This window comes from Populus alba, chromosome 11 (genome assembly GCF_005239225.2).
Source record: "Populus alba chromosome 11, ASM523922v2, whole genome shotgun sequence".
Taxonomy (NCBI): Eukaryota; Viridiplantae; Streptophyta; class Magnoliopsida; order Malpighiales; family Salicaceae; genus Populus; species Populus alba.
Genome location: NC_133294.1, coordinates 22,983,174 through 23,006,467, shown reverse-complemented (window position 1 = coordinate 23,006,467; position 23,294 = coordinate 22,983,174). Strand labels below are relative to the sequence as shown.

The 23,294-nt window shown below is 33.8% G+C and overlaps 2 protein-coding genes across 7 annotated transcripts; one reads left to right on the top strand and one right to left on the bottom strand.

The window, feature by feature from the left end:
• Positions 1-321: 321 nt before the first annotated feature.
• LOC118029463 (kinesin-like protein KIN-14F) lies at positions 322-8,335 on the bottom strand. Of its 4 annotated transcripts, none has more exons than XM_035033360.2 (18): positions 7,907-8,335; positions 7,275-7,506; positions 5,660-5,823; positions 5,215-5,352; positions 4,641-5,000; positions 4,387-4,455; positions 4,044-4,268; positions 3,851-3,932; positions 3,659-3,754; positions 3,406-3,585; positions 3,124-3,230; positions 2,859-3,037; positions 2,585-2,749; positions 2,251-2,504; positions 1,998-2,161; positions 1,710-1,904; positions 910-1,616; positions 322-780 (listed from the first exon to the last, which is right to left on the bottom strand). In XM_035033360.2, exons 2-18 carry the CDS (start codon positions 7,423-7,425, stop codon positions 624-626), a joined length of 3,393 nt encoding a protein of 1,130 aa, XP_034889251.1. In that variant the 5' UTR covers positions 7,426-7,506; positions 7,907-8,335; the 3' UTR covers positions 322-623. The 4 variants fall into 4 exon arrangements, with proteins under 4 accessions (XP_034889251.1, XP_034889250.1, XP_073268502.1 ...); XM_035033359.2 differs by having other exon boundaries at positions 7,275-7,474; XM_073412401.1 differs by having other exon boundaries at positions 8,176-8,334.
• A 6,912-nt stretch (positions 8,336-15,247) lies between these two features.
• Positions 15,248-23,231, top strand: LOC118029466 (uridine kinase-like protein 3). Of its 3 annotated transcripts, none has more exons than XM_073412681.1 (15): positions 15,248-15,651; positions 16,129-16,291; positions 17,150-17,241; positions 17,388-17,457; positions 17,816-17,934; positions 18,999-19,095; positions 19,530-19,609; positions 20,240-20,434; positions 20,596-20,679; positions 20,796-20,856; positions 21,018-21,082; positions 21,245-21,305; positions 21,793-21,886; positions 21,997-22,069; positions 22,382-22,448. In XM_073412681.1, exons 2-14 carry the CDS (start codon positions 16,138-16,140, stop codon positions 22,061-22,063), a joined length of 1,239 nt encoding a protein of 412 aa, XP_073268782.1. In that variant the 5' UTR covers positions 15,248-15,651; positions 16,129-16,137; the 3' UTR covers positions 22,064-22,069; positions 22,382-22,448. The 3 variants fall into 3 exon arrangements, with proteins under 3 accessions (XP_073268782.1, XP_073268783.1, XP_034889254.1); XM_035033363.2 differs by lacking the exon at positions 21,018-21,082 and adding an exon at positions 22,572-23,231 and having other exon boundaries at positions 15,279-15,651; positions 22,382-22,464; XM_073412682.1 differs by lacking the exon at positions 21,018-21,082 and having other exon boundaries at positions 15,249-15,651; positions 20,796-20,840.
• The last annotated feature ends 63 nt before the right edge of the window (positions 23,232-23,294 follow it).

Here is a 23,294-nt window from a genome sequence, read left to right as displayed (position 1 = left end):
TATGATTTTTATTTTCAATGTTTGGTTATAGAAAATTGAACCTAGCATTGAATAGAACATTCAAAAAGTGGTCTTTCTCAAAGCCCTTATGAACATGAAAGCGTTGAAACCATGGAATTCAAGTGTTCTTGCGTTTGTCTTAGGCTCTTAAAAATTAATTACTCAAAATTCTTAGATCTCCACATTTAGCTTTCGAGCTTCTTTGTACCGCTACTCATCATGTTGCAAGGATAGCAACAAGCAAATCTAGTTAGAGGGTTTGTCACTGTAATCAGATCCGAGAAGTATTTTTATCTGCAGACACATGCTATATAGAATAGGTGATCCATGAATTCACACCGATAAAATCCTTGATGTTATAGAATGATCAGCGCATGTAATCACCGGAAGACATTAATTGAAACTATGTATCCACAAGTGCTGAGCAATAGCACCCATGACTTGTAAATTACAGGAAAACTTGCCATGGTTTAGGATATGTGGAAAGGCAGTCATCTGGACTACCAGCCTTAAAATCTCTTGAAAGATGAAAGCAACCAGGTATCCAAACAAGAACAGTCACTATATAACATGTGGAAATATTTGTGGAAGTATATTCATTGCTATATATATACTGTCTAGTCTCAAGGTAAGATCGTAAACTTTCCACGAGGAGTGGATCGACTCCTTCTGAATTCAGGCATGGATGTGTTTCCGGCTTCTTTCGCATTACGAGTTATGTTGTTTGGAAGTTTGCTTTCAAGTTTGCCAGCCAGTAAGGGTTCCACAACTTGAACAAATCTGCACGTCATTGGCAATATTTCTACTATTGTTAACACAAGCATATAGATAGATATACCAAGATTCACGGGAGAAGGAAGAGAAAACTTCTCTGTGATAAGGCTTCAAAAAGAACAGTTTGAATCATACCTTGGCTCAAGATTCTGTGAGTTCTTCGAGAAATTCATCTGAAGCTTCTTCACCATTAAAGCACCTATTGTTGGAGACACGGGAAGCGAGCGCTCGTTTTCTGGCTCAGAAGAGTCACTCTTTCGCGGCTCCTCTATCTTTTCACCGGCATCTATGTCAGAGAGCATTGTTGTCCCAACATCAACCTCGTGGCACTTTGCTGGATGCATTTGATGCTTCGCCTTAACTTTGCTTTCATTTTTGCTTTTTTTAATGCCTCCTTGTCTTATATTAAGAGCTTGCCTACACTGCTCCTCTTCGTGTTCCGGGTAATATTTCCTGGTGCTAACCTTTTGGAGGTTATAGAATGCTTTGGAGATGTTATCCTGCTTCAGCGCTTCTTGTGAGCCTATATATGTACCTTTTGAGCTGTTATCTGCTGATGGGATCACTGGAATTGCAGCTATGGATTTGTTGACAGGCACTATAGCTGGAAAGGGTACTCTTGCAACAGGTTGATTCTCAACTCTCTCCTTGACCCTGCTTCTACTGAGGGCTCCTCTATCTGTTGAGGTTGATCTCCTAACAGGAGGGGATGGTGATCTTGGTTTTGCGGAGCTTGCTAACCTCTCTTCGCCTAGGAAAGGAATCCTTGGTAATGTTTCCTTGTCTGTGAGTGAAGAAGGAAAACTTGATCTCCTTTGCTTACCCGAAGAACAACTTCTAGCCTTAAAATCAAAATCAACCCTTCAGGATATTCCTTAAGAATAGAAACAACTCAAAGATTGCAGCAAATGAAATAGTCTCTTGTTTTGTTTTACCTCTGAGCTTCTAGTGTCATCAATTGGCCTATGAGATGTCTCGGGTTTTAAGCTGGCACTTGTACCATATCTAGGCACATAGAAAGGAGAAACCGCTCTTGTTCTTTGAGAGTCTGCTGAGCTTCTAGTGCTGCCACCTTTGATTTGCTCGATTTCAGCTTCCTTCCTCTCCAATGCCTCTTTGAGGTTTGATATCTAGACAAGGAGAAATGATCACGATGAATTTCCACCAAAATTAGAGTAAGTCGAGAAAAGAATTAATGTACAAATGAGAGAAGAAAACTAAACCTCTTCTTTCAGCTCTCGGATTTCGCCAGTTTCTTTGTTTGATCTAGCTGCCCCAAGTTCAACAGATGCAACTCTCTCAGCAAACTTCAGTGTGCTAATTGTCTCCCCAATAGAATTAAGTTCAGGATTTATATGTACAAACATTAGTGTTTTAGCATGCCCACCTAAATATAGAAATTAAGAAACAATTAGAAGATATTAGTAGGAAAAATATTTGAAAGGAAAAGTTTGCTTCTTATGATCATATGAGCACCTAAAGAATCCTGCAGAACTTGTGTAAGCTTGCTGTTTCTATAGGGAACATGTGGACTCTTCTGTGCAAGAGCAGAGATGACATCTCCCAAAGCGGAGAGAGATCGATTAATATGTTGAGCTTCTTTCAATCTCTCGCCAACAGCTTCTGATTTATCCACTCTTTCACTTCCAGCTAAATCCACCATGTGTAAGCAGCCTTTAAGAATTGATCCAGAAACTAATTCTTTTCCATAGACATGAACTGTCAAAACACTGCAGCAAAAAAGAACCATTACAATGAATACTTGAAGAGTGAATGAATTTTAATTTCTGCTAGAAATGTGTGTTCCTACCTATGAGATCGACTGCTTCGCTCGTTTAAAGCAGTCGCACCGACAGCACGATTTCTTTGACCGATTTTCATTAGATCAAGAACATCTTGTGTACTTGAGACTGGAATCCAGCTTGCGTCAGGTACATTAAGCCCATTCAACTGGGAATTGTTACGGATGTCTAATGTATGAATGGTTGAGGTAAAATCAACTCTTCGATGAAGAAATTTAGCTGATAGTTTATGAAACTTTAATAAACAATAATCATGCTGTAAAAGTCAGTTTTGAAGGATATCTTCTGTTGGAGCCATCACTGACTAACAGGTCTCTCACTTGTTCATTGTATATTTCTACCATTTGAACTCCAACTTCATACCTAATGACATCTCCCCTTGTCGTTGAAATCTGAAATAAGTCGCGCAGAGCTCGATAGTTCACACCCCATGTTTGTTCAGAAGTCAAATCAGGGCCACTCTGTCAAATTCAAACAAAAACATTGAATTGCATAATTGATATTGCTGAAAATATTGTTAGCTCAGAACTAAACATCAATGGCATACCATTGTATATGTCTTCCCTGATCCGGTTTGTCCATATGCAAAGATGCAAACATTATAGCCATCTAGAACTGACCGGACCAGTGGTTGAGTGTCCGCATATATTTGGTCTGCAGATGAAAATGAAAATCATTAATATTTAAGAAAACCTGCGGGAAAACAAGTAAGCATGTTGCCTGTATTCTTCTTAAAGGTCCATTCGCAAATGTTTCCGCCGTGAAGAGTTACGGAACTTTGTGAGACCGACCACCATCTCACAATGCAGCTACAAGAAAGAGAGCGTACCTTGAGTAACATTCGTTCCAAATACTTTGTTGAAGGAAAACACCTTTCTTGCTTCTTTCCCATTCTTAAGAGGATTAACAATCATGATATTTCCATTTTCTCCAATGTAGTCCACAGTGGATTGCCCATTCGATTGCCCCCGCAAGAAGGGTCTGACTCTACAATAGACCCTGATTGTTCCTGCTCAAAAAAGAGATGTCACAAAATGCATAATGTTTCAAGTTACTTTGAACAAATCACAAGAAGTGGTCACCTTTAAGGTCTTGTACTTGATTGTAAAGCTGGCGATTTTCCTCTAAAACTTGGTGACAAGAAGAAGATGCTACTTCAAGATCCCTGATATGTTGTTCTGAGACAGAAAATCAAATGTTTAAATGCCTAACAAACCATTCTAAATAGACAAGGAAAATTCACTGAATATTATTAGAAATTTTAGTATCCTGACCAAGCCTGCTGACTTCTTCTTCCCAATCTGCTTGAATTTGTTTCACTTGTCGCCTCATTTCTTTGTAATAAAATCTCAGATCCTGAAAGTAACAATCATGTCAATATAAACAAAAACATATTATGTAATATAAGTAGATTGTTGTCGATGAAAAGACCAAGGGAGTAAACTTCTGATGGGCTGACATTCAAACCTCAAGCTGTTTCTGATGAAGATCAATTACTTCCGTGTGACCGGAAGAGCTACTAACAGTATGCTGAATAGTTTCTCTTTTGCCACCACAGATGCAAAACTTGGAGAAATCACTTGAAGCCAAACTAGCTCTTTGTCTAAGATACTGGGAAATGGCTTCTATGAATTCATTTTTTGATAGGGAACCGATATCACCCTTCAATATTTTCTTCAGAAATAGTCCAAGCTGCAAGTAGTGGTAAAAGGAGACTACATTACTTTGCAGGAACACTGGATTAGTAATATATTGATCTTAGGAGATCACTGGAAAAGAATACTCAGTGAGACTCCGAAATTCTTATTACCTGTGTGCCCTGAGAAACAAGCAATGCTGAGAAATCTTTAACTGCCTTACTGAGCAAAGTATCTATTACCTGCGATTTTTCACCCATATAATCATATATCAGATTCCTTACAGTGATGGTATTGAGTGGCAACACACTGTCTAGTTTTCGATTCCCATCGTTGGATTTCATTCCCATATTAGGTACCTTGTGCTCAGGTCTGCTTAGTACAATTGTACACACATGTAACACAAACTCGAAAGGGTCTTACCTACCATTCCATTCAAAGGCAGCTCTTCAATCCCATTGATCTCCTGAAGGTAAGCTTGTAGAAGTCTGAGTCCAAAATGATCGAAAAGAAAAGCCAGAGCATTGGCAGTTTTGGTTTCTTCAATTGAGACCTCACTGGAAAGATGAAGAAACTCTAATACTTGTTCATGTTGTGATGATTCAGATTCATCAACAGACTCATCAGCACTTTCGCTGCCGACCAGAGAAGATGGCGATCCCTTCTGGAATGATTCGATCTTAATAAGCCCTCCATATCTCCATACACCAATTCCACCAGCCTGCTTCCACTCGTAATATCCTTTCAAACAGAGAATGCAATCTACAACCTTACTCGACGAGCCTCCCTGTATCCAAGATTTCAAAGACAAAAATGCTTGACTATCAAAGGCAGAGGACAGCAAATAAAGCGCAACAGACGTAAGAAGATAGAATGACACCGTTATTGTCTGAACTCTGAATTACATTGGACTAGAAGAGATGTGGAAAACTAGAAATTGATTAGCAAATTCCAGTGCACATAAACCTTTCTACATTGTATATTTAGGGAAGATTTCAGACCTTCTCCAAGTCAGATGCTTCAAAAGTCAAAAGCTTCATATCTTTAACAGCCACCAAAAAATTCCTCATGTTCTCAAAGTACTGAATCGCAGACTGTGCTGCTCCTTCCGTAGACTGCACTGTGAGATTCGGAACCACCTATTTCAATTTCAGAGATGAATCAAAGCTACCATTATTATTAGAATGAACAATAAAGATCCTTGTTACAATTATGCCAACAGAATATTGTTAACTCATATCTAAGTTATAGAAACTGTCAGGTCCTGACTAGAATTATGCACCAGAAGCCAGCATTTACCTTTTTGTCATAGTAGAAATAGAACATCAGTTTCATTCACGAATGCTAATAACCTAATGCTGACACTGCTAGCTTCTATCAGGTAAAAAAGTTTCTGCTCTTGGCAATTACTGACAAAATGAAGGGTTTGAAGAAGCAAGTACGTACCTTGAGAACAGCACCAGGGTTGACTTTATTGAGGACATTGCAGAGAATGAGGCCATTTCTTAGGGCAAGGCAAAACTCTTCCTCTGAGGGTTCTTTGGGCAGGGTTCTTGATGCCCCCTTGTCCATCTGCCTCAACCAATCTGCTGCTTGGTACCTCCTTGAAGCTGAGATCCATGAGCAATAGATATTGCAGTAAAATTCCCAAGCCCATTTGTGCACTTAGATATCTAAACTAACTCGTACCGAATTCGAATCCATTAATCCACAAATGCGAAATAATGTAGAAAATCTGCCAATAATTTTCTTTTTATTTTTTGTTTCTTTTGAATTATCATTCTTAATAGAACATAAAAATGAAAATGGCTAGTACTGGGGTAACAATGACAACTGACAATTGCACTACAAGTGAACTCCTGGCCAAATGACCCTCTAGCTGCAATTCTTAAAAGCTGACATTGATCATCGTTTTCAAGACTTTTGATCTAGGCGAGTTACTATAATCTGATAGTTCTGACCTGTCAACTGTGGATACGATACGAATCATTCAAGAAACCTAGCAGGCTCAAATTTTATCAAAAGATTTTAATTATATGTCATGTTGTATAGGGAGGTTGGCTGGCTAAAACCATTTTAGCTTCGAAATACCCTCCTCCACTTTCATTATTTTCCTTCTTATTTTTTAATTTTTAGTTTAATTTCAGATTTTATGTTGACTTTTCTATTTATCTTAGAATTTTGATTTTTCTACTATTGTAAAGTTCTGTTTCTGACTCATTTAAAAAATCATAAATCTCTAAAAAAGACAAAAATATATTAAAAAATAGTAATAAAATAGGAATAATTCAACCAACTCTATCTTTTTCTTTGTGATTATTATTTTCTTGTGTTGTTTTCTTCTATGTTTTGCAAGTACACAATTTATACATTAAATCTTGGAGGTTTTTTCTTTTACCACTACAAACCTTGTCTTTTTATTTATGGTCCTAAACATCAGAATTTGCTAGGGACAGTGTTTTCGTCAGCATCCGCGAATTTGTCATAATCCATCATCATTAGCATTTCAAAAAGCAAACCTTCTGAAATCTAGTCCTAAGGATAGTCTCTTCCTACTTACTACTATCACTGGGCTAAATGTTCATCAAATTACGCAATTGTTTTCGAGACCAGAAATGTTTCAGATTGTGACAGAACATCAATGAAAGAAGAAATGATCCATGGTTTAGGCCCTGCTATGATTAATTGCAATGTTCCATTGCTTACACCAGAAAAAGGTCTGTTTCCTTTTGAAAGCTTCTTTCGGCTACCAAAAACACAGGTAGGGCTAATTTGGACCCACTTCAACACAAAGTGATGAATACCAGTTTATTTTCAACTCTATGGGATCACCCACATTCTTCCTTTCATCATATGATATGCTGCACAATCTTTTATTCAAACTTTTTTCAAGCAAAGGCAAATAATTACTTGACCACTCAGAATTTATTGCATTGGACAAAAATTTAACAAAGTTTTTGACAAAAAAGTGTAGGAACCATCAAAAGCAAAAGAGTCAACATTGGAGGAAGAATCTGTGTGAGTTTGTAATGGTAGAACATGGAAGATCAGCATTTCTTACCTGCTTCTTCAGCCTTTCTTTGAGCTAATTCGCGGTCATTGATAATCTCATCAGTGTAACAAGCCTCGTTGCTGGGAATCAAACCTCTTAACCCTCTCAAGTTCTTGCAAGGAGAGGTGAAAAGGGAGCCATGGTTGGTTTCGTGTGGCATCTTTATGCCTAATCAGTACTCTCACCTGGAAATGCTACCCTATTTATATCTGCGGAAACAGACATAAAATTGCACAGAAACCTGATCAGAACATTTGAAACAAGTTGGTTAGAGATTCAAACCTAGAAAGTAGTAATATTCCAACTTTATTAGAGCAGTAGGTTTGGTAAGAAGTTAATGTAATGCTCTTTAAGAAACCAAAACACGAACATTTAACACAAAACGAATGTTGGTAAGAAATATAATGCTCAAAAAGAAAGAAAATCCAATAGAATTGGAAATGATACAGAGAAGATTAATAGAGAGAGAGAGAGAGAATTGGCACAAGAAGCTACATAGAAAGAAATGGAAATGAGAGGAGCTACAAACAAGAAGTCTTGCAAGGACTACACTTGATCATCACCACCACCCTAGCTAGAAAAGAAGCAGCAAGCTTTTGCAAGGAAGAAGCGATAAAGTTCAGTTTCTATAAGGCACAGACCTTTAAATGGGCTTCTTCAAATTCAGAAAATTCAACAGGTTGCATAAGAGTTTGAGCTATATAAATGTGGAGCAGCACATCCAATGTAGTTATCCAGATATATTGGAAGGTGAGGGAAACAAGGTTCTCATGTGTAGTGAATATATGAGAGAAAATTCAGAAATAACATAAGATTGGCATTAAATGCTTCCCCTTCTCCACTTGTTTGTGAGAGAGACACTAGAGAAAGAGATGGCGTGCAAGCTTACGGGGAGAAAATAGAAAGAGACCTCGTCAAAATTGAAACGATAGGACTCTATAGTCTCCCTCTTTTTTGACCCTTTGCCTTCATGTACCTTAAGAAATAAGGGCAATTGCTTTTCCCAACTCCCAGTTTCAGTACTGATGGTGTTGATCACTACCATTTTATCAACCCTGTGAGTGTGAACATCTACTTGGAAAAACACAGTAGTGTTTTGAGTTGAAAATGTCCTTCCAAGTGGCATGCAGTGAGACCAAAATTAGATGATGACAAGTGTGGTCTCTTCTGGGGCCCCTGGATAGTTGGACTGGACGGCAAGATCTGGCCAAGATGATGGCAAGGATTGCTTTACAAAACTTTGGACCATGATTTTGTTGCGACTTTCTTTGATGTAAATATTGTCTTTTCCTTCATGATATATGTCCATTCCATGCCATGCAACTCTCTTTTTTTTCCTCTAGCAGTATTTGCGATGTGTTTGTACAGGATAGTGGGTGGTGGATCCAGACCATTTGGTGTTTTCATTGATTCTTGGAGTTGGTGATGATAAGGTTGTCTTTTTGATGGGATCTAAATTACTTTGATGACTTGTGTTGGGATCTTAGTTGTTTAAATCCTAGGTTACCGAGTTGTTGAGTTAATTAATGGATTATATATTGAAATTGATTCATCAGAACAATATTGGGATAAAATTTTAAAAAATATATATTTTGAAATATTTCCTATTAAATCTTATGGGATTTGATCGGATTAACTTATTATATAAAATAGTTTGAAATGAAACCTTAATCAAATTAAGCCTCTGATTAATTGCCAGGTTATACCTGGATTAATTACTATAGTTGACTATAATTACTAATTAAGTCAATATATATGCTCTTTTACTTGAGAAAAAGAAAAAGAATATGGTTTGGGAATAGTATTGTAGCAATATTATCACCTGGCCTCCCTTGATTTGAGTGACTAATCTAAATGTTATCATAAAAAGTATATAGTACGTGTTTTGCTTTGCTTTGCTAAATATATATTCCCATCGAGAAGCTCATATCAAGTATGGGTGTCTAGCATGAGTTTCAACCACAACTTCTGAGTGAGAGAAAAGTAGATTGAACAAATGATTTCATTCTTTAGATAATTTATAACAGCTCCACATATGAATTATTGAATCAAAAGTTTGAAAGAATATTATTTCATATAACCCAAATGACATTCTCACACATACAATATCACAAATCCTCTCTTTTTTTTTTTTTTTGTTAAAACCCTCTTTGAAATTGCAAACTTTATTTTTAAATGTTTTTCATAAATTTATTTGCCTTGAAAAAACATTAATTTAATATTTTTTTTCTTAGTATTTTTTTGATAATTCAGATATGATGATGTTGTCAGAAAATTAAAAAAAATAATCATATTATAGATTTTTAAACAGAAAAATACCCCGCATATCACAATACCAAACAAAGAGGAAGAAAGGTAATGTGTATATAAATATATATAAGGCAAAGTTTTGTATTAATGAACCACTTGAGATGTTTCCCTTCCTTTATCTATATATATGGTCCAAGCTAATTGAATTGCTTTACTGCTTTTGTGAGGACTTAACCAAGTTAGTTAAAGGTAAGTATGTGTGTAGGAGAAGATTTCTTTTATAATTAAGCAATGGTGATGATTGTGATGTGAGCCAAAATTGTTGCTGTCAAAAAGAGCGTGCAGTGCATAGTCAAAAGCCAGTAATAGTGATATTTCCTTTTTCTTTTGAGGCATTGAAACCGAAAAAATAAAGAACAAGTTGTTGGGATTTTCTTTTCAAGGGACTTGTTAAAGGTTATTATTTATGGATTTTCCATTTATGACGATTTTTTTGGATGAAGTTGTACCTCAATTTTTTATTTTTATTTTCATGATGATATTCATAACATGTTTCTACATTGATACCTTCGATGTGTTCATGATAAATCCTTCTAGCTATTTTTGGCTTTATATTTTATATGTTTGAAAATGTAATTGTGGTTGTTTTTTAAAGTTTTTTTCACTTGAAAAATATATCAAATATTATTTTTTTTTATTTTTAAAAAAATCATTTTTAAAATTAACTCATCAAGATGATCTAAAAACATCAAAAAAAAAATTATTTTAAAGTATAAAAAAAAATTTAAATTCTTCGAAAAACGTTTTTGAAACACAAAAACAAACATAAAAAAACCTCATTAATTATTAAAACTACCCTTTTATGTTTTTTTTAAATGAATTTTTAAAAACGTTTTTAAAACACAAAAACAAGCATAAAGAAAACCTCATTAATGATTAGAACTACCCTTTTATGTTTTTTTTTTTAAAAAAAAAAGATGAATTGCAATTATTTCTCGCTAAAAACCAACGTGAAAATCTGTAATTTTAACATTTTGGATTTATTTTTTTGTTTTCAACATAGAAAAGAGATTGATGAACACATGCAAGTTGTGAATCGGCATATTGAAATGCTTGACGACACAATGTTTTTCTTCCATGAAAGAAATATCAGGATTGTGTAAGAGAAACATGATGGCTTTACTTTGGTCTCTTCATCATAAACGCATGCTTTACCTTTTTAATATTGCCATTGGCTGGGTTTATAACCCAATGTACATTGCTATTCTCCTGTGACAAGTGTGCTATATTCTATAAACCATAAACTATAGTTATGAAATCGACTCGATCATCATACTCGAGTCCTGCATCAGGCTTGGTAAATAAAAAAACCAAGATTTCTTTTAAAATTTAAAATTATATTATTTCAATGATTTTTTTTATAAAATCTAGATGAATCTGGATTATCAAGGAAATATTCGTTATGTTAATCTGGTCCTGTAATCTAGCCATGGTTTATTCCTTCGACAATGATCAACGGACTGGTCCACAAAAATAAAAGTTAATGAGCCCAAAAGAAGATTTCTCATTCGAGTTCTGTTCTGTTCTCTAGAAGGAGGGCCAAATAGCCCATTAACTTTGTCTGCCATCGAAGTCTTTGATAGGGCAACTCAAGGCCTTTTCAGGAACAGAAAACACTCTCTGTTGCCCTACCTTCTTCAACCTCTCACCTCCTTGAAAATGGGTTGTTGCTCAAGCAGTGGTGCCCATCGTCATCCTCATGATGAGATTAGCTAACATCAAGATCTTTCTACTGGGAAAATGCAGTGCTTGCTTATGTAAAGAAAACATTCTCTGCTTCCTTCCTTAGCCTTCAGCTTTCAAGTCCTTTTCTCTTGCCATTTTTGTTGTAAAAATCTGTTTTGAAGAACACAAGTTATACACAATGATTACTCTCGCTAAAAATCCGTTCTAAATTTTATTATTTGGCTAACTAGAATCTTTAACAAATCTCTTATTAATGTTGCTTGAATTTCACGTTAAAAACTCAAAAAAATAATCAACTTTCTACCATCTATTACCTAAATCATAATTATCGCGAATTAAATACCGAATCAAATGATTGATAAGTTTAAACAGCAAAATATTCAATCGTACCAGAAAGAAAAATCCTCAAAACAATGTGAATTCTCTCGATAGGCAAAAATGAAACGAGGAGCTTAATTTGGACATAAAGGAAGACAGAACTGGACACCACAACTACCCACCTTTCAGGCATGGGGTCACCTCTCTTCCCTGTCGTCCCTCCATCTCCTTGAACTTTTTAGCTTTGGAGGTCCTACCTAGCTCCAACACCATTTTTCTCTCTTTATATCAGATGAATAATGAGGTAAAACAGAGCAGATGCCGTGCTGTTTAACATCCACAGTGCCTCTGATCGCTAGCCACTAGCTCGAAACATGGTAGAAAAAATGCGTCTGCTTCTTGAAAATCTTTTGTTTTTCTAGAAGATTTCTTAGAAAATATATATAAAAAACTAAAGAAAGACACATCTGATAATTCATTAATTTTACAGGCATGATTAGTTGCATGATTATCCTGATAAACACAATCAATCAATACATGGAATTATGCCATATATATCAAGTCCGACAACTACCGTAAGCATCACGTAACCTAGCTACTTTGCTAAGGATGCCATTAATGGCGTTTTTGTTGGAAACAAAATAATCAAGAAAACATATGGCAGACAAATTAAGTAACCAGAAGGACAGATTTCGAAAGACAACGTGCGATACTGCACCGTGTTGGTGCCCGAAGGGGGACAGACAGAATCGTGGCTTAGCTAATTGGAACTAAGCACATAATTTCACATGCATGACCCATCACCCAACACATCATGGACGGTACTGAGCTATGCCCTTTTTCTGAATTTTTCTTTTTTTTATTATTTTGTTAATTACATGGTGCTTGGTATTTTCAGAGAAAATGTTTTGGTGGCAGTTTGCTCTTGTTTGGAATAACAAGATAATCGACTTAATTTGGCAATTGCTTGGAAATTGTGGAGGTCAGGTTTCTCGTGTGTGTTTCTCTTATAGTTTGATTTGAAAATTGTCACGTGTTTTAGATAAATTTTTGTTTTTACTTGGAAGATGCACGTGGGATTTCCCTATTGCCCCCAAAATTGGAATAACAAGACGATCGACATTAGCAATTGCTTGGAAATTGTGGAGGTGAAATTTCTCATGTGTTCTTCTTTAATTTCTAGTTTGATTTGAAAATTGTCACATTTTTTAGACAAATTCTGTTTTTAATTTCTCTTGTTTTTAATTGAAAAATGTGTTGTTCATTGCAAAGGAAAATTATTCGATTTTTAATAATTTTCCTTTGCAATAATTTCTCGTGTTTGAATAATATTCCTTAGTTGAATGCTAATTAATTGATTGAAACACAACAACCTCTTTTTTATTACTTTTTTATGTTTAAGTTTTATTTAAAAAAATTTAAATTTAAATTTAAAAAATTCAAAAATAAACTGTAATACTAAACAAACCTAAAACTACAAGAGACGTCGACTAAAACAAGATAAAGTTAATCCTAACTACAAGTAGATTTCTTTTATTTGAATTTTGCTGCAATGTATTTCTTTTATTTGAATGGATATGGAATTCATGATCGATTTCATTTAACAAGACTTTATATATACATAGGTTTGGTATCATGCATTGTGTACTGGAAAAAATCAACAGTATGATAATTATGAAAAACACTTGGAATATTTAATTTTTATTTATCAATATTTTATTGTCAAAATAACCTTTTAAATAAAAAAAAGTAAAAAAAAACCCAAATAATACTAAATAAGAAAACAAAATAGAATAAAATAAGATCCTAAAATTACTATTGATAAACCTAAAAATCTTATAAATATTATTAATTAGAAAAGGTATTACAATAAAAATATCCAAGGAAAAAAAAAATAATACACGCCTTCGATCGCGTGTCATATTATTTTAAGTGAAGTAGATGATGTTTATTCTAGTAAATCTATTTTGAATTTTTTCATTTCGGCAACTAATAATAAAACTAATTATGATGTAAATTTATTTTATTTTTTCAAGTAAAACACATAAGGTTTTCAAAGCATGCTCATGATTATAAGAGTGTGTTTAGTATTGTAGTAGTTTTTGTGGTTGTGATTTGAAAAAAAAAATTATTTTAAAAAAAATATTTTTAATTGAAGGTTGATTTGGTATTTATATATATTTGGTTAAAACTTGTAGATTGAAATTGAAATTGAACAAAAAATAGTTTAATGTGTTTTGGTTAAAAATGCTTTTTAAATTGAAATTATAAAATATTTTTAAAAAATATATATTAATATTAATATTTTTTAATTTAAATATTATAGATTTAATTATTTACACTAACTATGTTTGCAAATTAATTATACAAAGAAAAATGTGAGTTAATAAAAACTGCTTAATTTAATGTTATATTTATTTTATATTTTTGTTGTTTTTTTATATATTATGTTTTATATACTAGAAAACTAACCGAGAGTGACAAACAAAATTGTTTCCACTTTTTTTAAAAAAAATAATTTCCACACAGCTTAATATATTTATAAAATACACTGCGAAGAAATAAAGAAAATTTTTTTTTGATATTTATAAAACTCTGAATAATAATCTGAATATTTTTAGAATATTAGTTTTAAATCTAAAATCTTTTATAAAAAATAATTTTTAATTAAAAATTATATAACTAATAAAAAAATTTTAGCATTAAGATTTATAATAATAAAATATTAATTAAATTAAAAAATTAAATTAAATAAAAATAAATATTTAAAATTAACTAGAAAAATAATTAAGTAAAAAATATTATTGAATCATGTTATTTTGCCATCCAAATTTTACATTATTATAGATATGGTGTGATCATCAATTTTTTTTTTATTGAAAATTATAATGATAGAGTTTGATTTATTTTTAAATTTAAAATAATTATTTTTTTATAAAATTGTATATAATATCTGCTTATTCTCAATTATAATTGGTTAAATTATGTTATTTTTTTAAATGAATTTAAACTATATTATTTCTCTATTCTTTTATTATACTATTTTGAAAAGAAAAAAAAATATCCCCATTTAAAATTTAAAATTTTAAAAATTTAAAAGAATATTATGAATAAATATAGCATAATATTTATTTAAAAATATTTTTGAAAAAAAATTAAATTTTTATTTATTTTTTATTTTTTTAAAATTAATATTTTTTAATATTTTTTTTTTTGATATATTAATATAAAAATAATTTTTTAAAAAAAATAAAAAAAATATTATTTTATTATATTTTTTAATAAAAAATATTTAAAAAAAGAAACGTAAATATAGTTAGGTTTAAAAAAAAACAATGGACCCCACAGCTGATCGATGCTGAGGTGGATCCGTCTCCTTCTCGATCCAATCACTTCTACTTTTCTAGATTTGGAATCCTTCTCCTTCAAGGACTTTCTTTCCCTTTCTGTGTGAAACGCTGGATAGAGTAGCATTAGGGTTACTACTATTTCACTTGATATTCATAATATTCTTTTTATTAAGAAAAAACAAATAAATAAATTTGAATCTCAACTCTATAATCAAGAGACTTATAATATATCAAACAAATAAATGCTAGATCCACGCCATTCTATAATATGACATTTTACTCAAAACTTTATAGATTTATATTTTCAATAGTATTTTTAACATTTTATTTATATATTTTCTATATATTAAAACTCAAGATAATAACATTACCAATAAAATAGATGTTGCAATAATCATAAATATTTTAGGAATTGGGAATTATTTCTATAATCAAAGACTTTGTTACAAATTCGGACTCTATAAAGACTCCAAATTCAGTAATGTCTATACCTGCCATGTTTAACACACACACGCGAGCCTAAGCAATCATTGCGTCCCTCATTCTCTCTCTGCTATTTGCTTAAACAGGAAAAAATAAATCACAGCCAGCCTCCCTAATAATACTTTCTTCAAACTGTAATCTGTTAATATTCCAAAATAAATAATTAATTAAAAAGCAAAAATTTTTACACTAAAAAATCTCTCTCTCATTGATCTCTGAATTTTGGAGCTGTACAACAGGTACAATCTGCATTTTTTTTTTTTTTTAGGTTTTTGATATGTTATTTCTTGTTTGATTGATCAAATCTAGAATCTCCGGTTTTTGTAATTAATTAAAGTTTTTATTTTTTATTTCTTTGTGTGTTCATTGGCTGATTGTTGTTTTTGGGTGGGTTAAAAAATGGTGAAAAGAGTGACCCTTTGGTGTCATCTTTATGTTTTTGTGGTATGCAAAGAAATGGAAGTTGCTGTGACGCTGACACTTTTGTTGGGATGTTTTCATTAATGGATTTTTCTGCTTTTTTAGTGCTATGGCTATGGATCTCAGTGATTTTTATTGAATTAGAGAATGCAATGGTTGATTTGGTTGCCCTTTGATGATTGGAGACGAAAGATTTTATCTTTTTGTAAAAAGTGGGAGTTTTAGAGGGGCTGGGGGGGTGAGTGCATAAAGTGGGAAATGTGGTTTAGGATAAAGGGCTCCATTGTTTTTTGTAGGTTTTCTTCATGGATGCTAAATCAGTTGAGGATATGATAGAGGCATCATCAGGAGTTCATTTTTCTGGGTTTCATATGAATGGTTTGGAGTTGAGAAATACAGAGGTGGGACACCCGACGACATTGGCAGCTGAAGAGATGCATAAGCAACCCTTTGTCATTGGTGAGTTAGTGAGTGTTAACTTTGTTGATTTTGTACTTGCATTGTTTTGATATAGGTTTTCAGTGAATTCTTTGATTGGTTTATACCAAGAGGTGTTTTGTGAGATCAATCCTTGGTAATGTGCTGACTAGCAATGGTCGCTGAAATTCAGGATGTATGATCGGCATTTGCAATGATCAAGAAAAGTCCTTTCATCAAAATGAAATTTTGAATTTCTCACTCTTACCATGTTTCGGCATGTCCATGGAGATAGTGAGAAGAGACATGTTTTATGCCTGGGTGCATGCAAATTGCCTTATGTACATTTTGATAATGCCATATCGAAGTTTTTTCATATTGGTTTGGCTGAACATTGCACTTGTTATCAACCTTCTATTAGAAACTTCTAACTAGTCTACTCTTACCTACCAGTTGAATGTTTTTGAACATCATATATTTGCTTGCTCTAACCAGAAAATGAGAACAACAGAGGATACACGAGTTTGGTGTGCAGAGCATGGACATTTGAAGTGTGAAAAAATGAATCTTTATGTGGGTAATTCAATTGGAATCATCTAATAGGGAGTTGGATAACAGGGATGTAGAGTAATCTCGTACTGAATTTTGCTCTTAAACATCTCCTAGTCAATCAAGAAATGGGTGACATTGGTTTTGATGTAGATTTGGTGAAGCAAATTAAAACAGCAGGATTAGGTGGGCAGGAGGGATATATGTTGAAGAAAAAATGAAATATTTCTACGTCTATAATTGCTGCTGATGCATTGGTTTCTTCTAATTTTTTCATGAGAACATGTATTCCTTTTCACTTTTTTGATATATTTTTTATGAAATGTGCCATTTTTACTAATTTTGGTACAGGAGTTGCTGGTGGAGCGGCTTCTGGGAAGACTACAGTTTGTGATATGATTATTCAACAGCTTCATGATCAGCGTGTGGTGCTTGTTAACCAGGTAATGACTTCCCGATTCCAAATTAGTTTTGGAAGTTGCTAAGGAAACACAATATCAAAATTTGAGTTCTTGGTCATAAAGGTTTGATGCTACTATCAGGATTGATTGACTATAAAAATAAATCTCATTCATGGATGACATGGCAGGATTCTTTTTATCATGATCTGACTGAAGAGGAACTTACAAGAGTTCATGAGTATAACTTTGACCATCCTGGTGAGTAGACTTCTCTAAGATACATTTTGCTATTTGAGGGATCTTGGATACAATGATTGGTGTGTATTTCCTCTTACACTGTCATTATCCAAAATAGGCCTGCTCTTTTACTTGATTCTTGGTGAGAAAAAAACTATACCCACTAAAGCCAGAAAATGCTTTGCTATTTTGTCATGCTCTGAGCTTCCTTCTTTCTCATTTCATCTTCCAAACGGGAACATTCTGTAATGTACATCTCTAGTGGGGCATTTAAGGACATAATTCTTGCCAAGTTCATTGAAATGGCGGGGATAAATTTTTTTGTGTGGTGGATGCTATTTCACCCTGTTTTTTAGCATAATATTTCTCTTATTGTCAGATGCATTTGACACTGAGCAACTATTATGTGCTATGGAGAAATTGAGGCATGGGCAAGCAGTAGATATTCCAAAATATGACTTCAAGAGTTACAAAAACAATGTTTTTCCAGCAAGAAGGGTACAGTTTTTCCTATTTTCCCCTTGTCTTGTAAAAGATAACTCTGTTTGATTTATGCCAAATCCCATTGGGGATATCTTGCAATTTGATCCTGGCTACAGAAACACTTTGGTTCTGTACTATCATATCAAGTGTTCTTCAGAATTTTGTAAGATTTTTATGTGGTATTTACTTGAAAGCTTTGTTTTCTACATGGATATATATTTTCTGGGGGGCATTATTTAGTGAGGGTAAAGTCGTTAGATTGTAACCATAAGGTTGCCAAAGGAGTTGTGAGAGCAGCCATTTCATGCAAATATGTTGAAGGTAGGACTATCCCAAATCATCCCTTCTGAGAGTCTTAGACATTGCTTGATGGGACATTAATTGGATAGTGGCAAATGTATTGTTTGGCTTTATGTTCACTTGCCATTTTCTTTGTAAAATTCTTAATGTCGAAGGAGATTGCTGGTGAAACCATGAAATTGCTTATAGCTAGATTTTGGGTTTTACCTTGTGTTTGATTTTGTGTTCTGTTGCGTATATTGTCCAACATGTAATGTTACAGGCAAAAAAATTCTACATGTTAGAACTACAAAAAGGTAAAAAAACTAAAGGGAACAATACTACTATTATGATTGTACTATACTACAGTGCATAATTGGATTCCTCCCTTTTCTTTCTCTTAATTGAGTTCTTTTTTGAATTTAGGGAACTATTAATATAACCAAAAAAAAAAAAAAACTGGAGACTTCAGTAGTTAGCGGTTTCTCTTTTCCACTGTATTGATTGTAGTCTTTGTCAGTGACCTGGGTGTACATGTGCAAGTATGATGGGCACCTTCATATTAATCATTGGTGGACAAATGTCTCTTTTTATGTTTCAGTTGTACAAGCTATATTACACTTACCAGTGTTTTGCCATACTGATATTTCTCTACATAGTGAATTTGAATACTTCTTCCATGATGTCTTTGCACAGCATTGTTATTCGAACTCATCTCTGATCTTGTAGTTGGACTGATAGAATTTAATCCTTCCATGTGCATCACATTCTGAACTCTTATTACTACAACTATTTTACAGGTCAATCCTTCAGATGTTATAATCTTGGAAGGCATTCTAATTTTCCATGATCCTCGTGTTCGAGAGTTGATGAACATGAAGCTATTTGTTGATACAGGTTATTTAGTTTTCCAGCTATCAGTTAAACTTTTGCATCACTGTGTATAATCTATAGGGGGACGTTGTGTGAAGATGTGGTTTCATAAAAAGCATATAACCTATAGGCCATGTTATATTTTAGTTGTAGCCTTCTGAGAAATGTCATAATCCTTACCTTACTGGCCTTATTATTGGAGTTTTTTTAATGGCAACCTATCTTTCTCAGGTTGTCTCAAGTAGCAATTGGTTTTTTTCCTTCAACAAAATGTTTACACCCTACCTGTTTTTCTCCAAACCGTAACAATTTTATGTTGTTTCTTGCCATTTTTCTTTCTGTTTTGTTTTGTAACCAATAGGTTCTGATGTTCCTTATAAAATGATTGAATATACGACACAAACGCATCTTATATGTTGCTAGCACCATTGCTTGACATTGTTCAATTTTCAGTGCAGATGCTGATGTACGTCTGGCAAGGAGAATAAGGCGTGATACTGTTGAGAAGAGTAGAGATATTGGCACAGTACTTGATCAGGTTAGAGACCTTTTATTTCGTAGGTTTGAATCTTGAACTAATGGGAGCCTAAAAGTGGAATTGTTCTTTCGTTTCTTGCATTGTTCTCTTACAGTTTTATTGAAACTAAAATCCAGGAAATATAATTTTTTTCTTCTTTTTGGTTGCTTGGTTGTTAAATATGGTGAGAAAAGAGAAAGGAAAAAAATGAAGAACTTCTTAGATCTACAGCCTGTTCCCCATCCAATTTATTCAACTTAGAACATGTGAGGCTTGGAGAAGAGAGATAGGAAGTGCACTCCTAATACTCCCTTTTCTTTATCCACTGATTTTTTCTTAATTTCTACCCATGCTATCCCAAAATCACTGTCATTCTTCCTTTATACTTTTATTATGTTAAAAAATGAGTTTATGTGTAAACTCACTCTTCCTTTGTTGACTCCATCTTTAACAACAACACGTGATTTCTTATGTTTTCCTTGTTATTTTTAACTTGATGAATTATGATACTTATTTAGAGATGAAGAGAATCTTAAAGTAAACCAATAGAAAGCCTTTTATGCAAGTGAGGCTAGGTTTCATCTCATCTAAATTGCTATCATGGTGTATTACCTTCCTCTGGTAGTAAGTAATAGAATTATTTTGATGCAGTACTCAAAATTTGTGAAGCCTGCTTTTGATGACTTCATACTCCCAACAAAGAAGTATGCTGACATCATCATTCCTCGCGGGGGAGATAATCATGTAGCCATTGATTTGATTGTGCAACATATTTGTACGAAGCTTGGCCAACATGACTTGTGTAAAATATATCCCAACTTATATGTCATTCAATCAACTTTTCAGGTGGGGCTTCTTACACACCAATCTAACCTGGCAAAGGGATATGAATTCTAATGGAGATCTAATTAATCTTGATTAAGAACATATTACCAGCTTTTCTGGCTCTGTGTACTGTACTGTATTTTGCTTATTCTCATCCAACAATCATTACTTGTCTCATGCAGATACGTGGTATGCATACCCTAATACGTGATTCCCAGACAACAAAACATGACTTTGTTTTTTATGCTGACAGATTGATTCGTTTGGTGGGTTTATGTTTTCTTAATGAGTTTTTTTAGTATGTTTCTTTCTTGAGAGTGGGATATAGTGGCCTTTTCTTTTATTCAGTTTGTTCACTTGTCCAATCTCTTTCATTTACCAGGTTGTTGAACATGGTCTGGGACATCTACCATTTACAGAAAAGCAGGTGACCACTCCCACTGGTAAGCTGATGTTTCTCAATGTTCTGAGAATCTTTAGGCTATCCAGTTGATTTCTAGTTCACTCTTACCTGGTATTTATTTTGTCAATGAGAGATGAAATCTTGGAGAAATATTTGATGTTTTTTCTACAAATAAAAAGGTTTATACTTTCTCTTTACTAGATAGCTATAACATGGATGATGTGCATGTTGGCACCCTGGTAACAGAACATATCTTACTTGTGATGGTACGTTTATAGCTGCAAGATTAGGCATATGGCTTATTTCCACTCATTTCATACTTTCAAGTGATGGGTCCATAGTTCTCTTGTTTGAGCTTGTTTTTTAATTTTGTAAATTAAACTGCTTGGATCTTGGTTTTCACTACATTTTTTTCCCGTGTGATGCAGGGTCTGTTTACACTGGTGTGGATTTTTGTAAGCGGTTATGTGGTGTCTCCATTATTAGGAGGTTCTCTTACGATCTCAATTCTTGAAGCAAGGGATTGATATGTTCCATTGTCTGTTTAACATTTTGATTTACTTGCATGTTTTATTCCCCTGCATCTTCTATTGCAAGCTGCACATGAGATCGAATACCATGGGCAATGGCAATAAGTCAGCTATATAACATTGATCTTTCTTTCTGTATGATTGATACCAACTGCAGTTATAGTGAAGTTCCTCTCCTGATAATATTATGCAAGAGTACTATGAAACCAACAATAAGCTAGGTTGTGTTAATTTCTAAAGCTCAATGTGGTGGTCACATGAATGGTAGCATCATGATTGATTGATTGTTCTAGTTTCTTAGTTAGAGGAAGAGAATTAGGAGCGGTATTGGAATCTGTAGCCACGATAGCAATCATTTCATATTTTTTACTTTTTTTATGAACTTCTCCTGCATCTTTCCCAGTGGAATGAAAAACAACCACTTATCTCTCTTATATTGACACCAGTGGCGAGAGTATGGAGAATGCTCTACGAGCATGTTGTAAAGGCATCAAGATTGGGAAGATTCTTATTCATAGGGAAGGTGACAATGGTCAGCAGGTTTGTGAAGGCTCTTCTCTTTTGTTTTCAAGCGTGTCTTGAGTTGATATCTGTGTGTGGCATACAATCTCTGAGTTCTGACTATTCTTAACGCTTCAATGATTTGGCAGCTTATCTATGAAAAGTTACCACAAGATATCTTGGATAGACACGTGTTGCTATTGGATCCCATTCTAGGGACAGGTTGGATTGTTTCCTCTATAGATTTTTGTTTTGGAATACATTAGTAATAATAAAAAATTTACTGCATTCAAGGACTCACAAAATCTTGCCCTTTTTTTATTTATTATTATTGTAACTTGATGGAGAAGCACTTACTCCCTTGAACTTGGCTACAGCTTATCCCCCATCATCCTCTACTGGCATACAGCATAAAAGATAGTAGCTTCTATATTCAATTCAAGTTTGAATCTGAATATTATAGCAAATTACCTGACTGAATATATGGCTTGCACTGCTTATTGGTATTAACATGACTTTCTACCTTTTGTTCAGGCAATTCAGCTGTTCAGGCCATTTCTTTACTTATTAGCAAGGGTGTGCCAGAATCCAATATCATTTTTCTTAATCTCATATCTGTAAGCGAGATCGAATTTTTGGTTTCATATTTACGTGACTCATCAGTAGACATTAATTTTGGACTTTCCAGTTCTCTGATTACAAATATGATGTTTATTTCCACCAGGCACCCCAGGGAGTGCATGTGGTTTGCAAAAGATTCCCAAGAATAAAGATTGTAACTTCTGAGATTGAAACTGGCTTGAATGAAGATTTCCGTGTCGTACCTGGCATGGGTGAGTTTGGAGATAGATATTTTGGCACAGACGACGATGACGACGAACTAGTGGTGGCCCAAACACAATAGAGTTATTAAGGGCGGCGCTGATTAATCTGCAGAGAGCGAGCAGCCGACCTGCCGGAATCTTTATGTGCTGAGTTGTGCGCTTTCAGTTTTGAACAATTTTTGACTCAAATCAAACCTATAGTTTCTTCCTTCCATTTCTATATGTTTATTTTTTAAAAAACAAAACTGAGTCACAGAGGTGGTGTTGATTCTCTGTCACCTTAGTTCTATGGGCAGAGGGTTTCTCCAAGGAAAAAAAAAAAGTGCAATAAATCCACAACCAAAGAGTTACTCAGTTAGCATGGCTCAGAGGAAAGTGATTGGTGATTAGAGGCACCTACTCGAAACTTGATGGTGACAGCCTCCCCATTAATATATGTAACTGTGAACCCAGATATTTTATCTCATATATGGTGATAAAATTATATGGTGAATCGTTATTTTGGTTCAGCTAGGGTTTGAATATCCTATCTCGATTCTTTGTTGTTATTGTGGTATGCAGATTTTCTCTCCCTGGCTGCATTTTTCCTTTTGTTTCTTCCCCTCTACTATAGCAGGGCATTT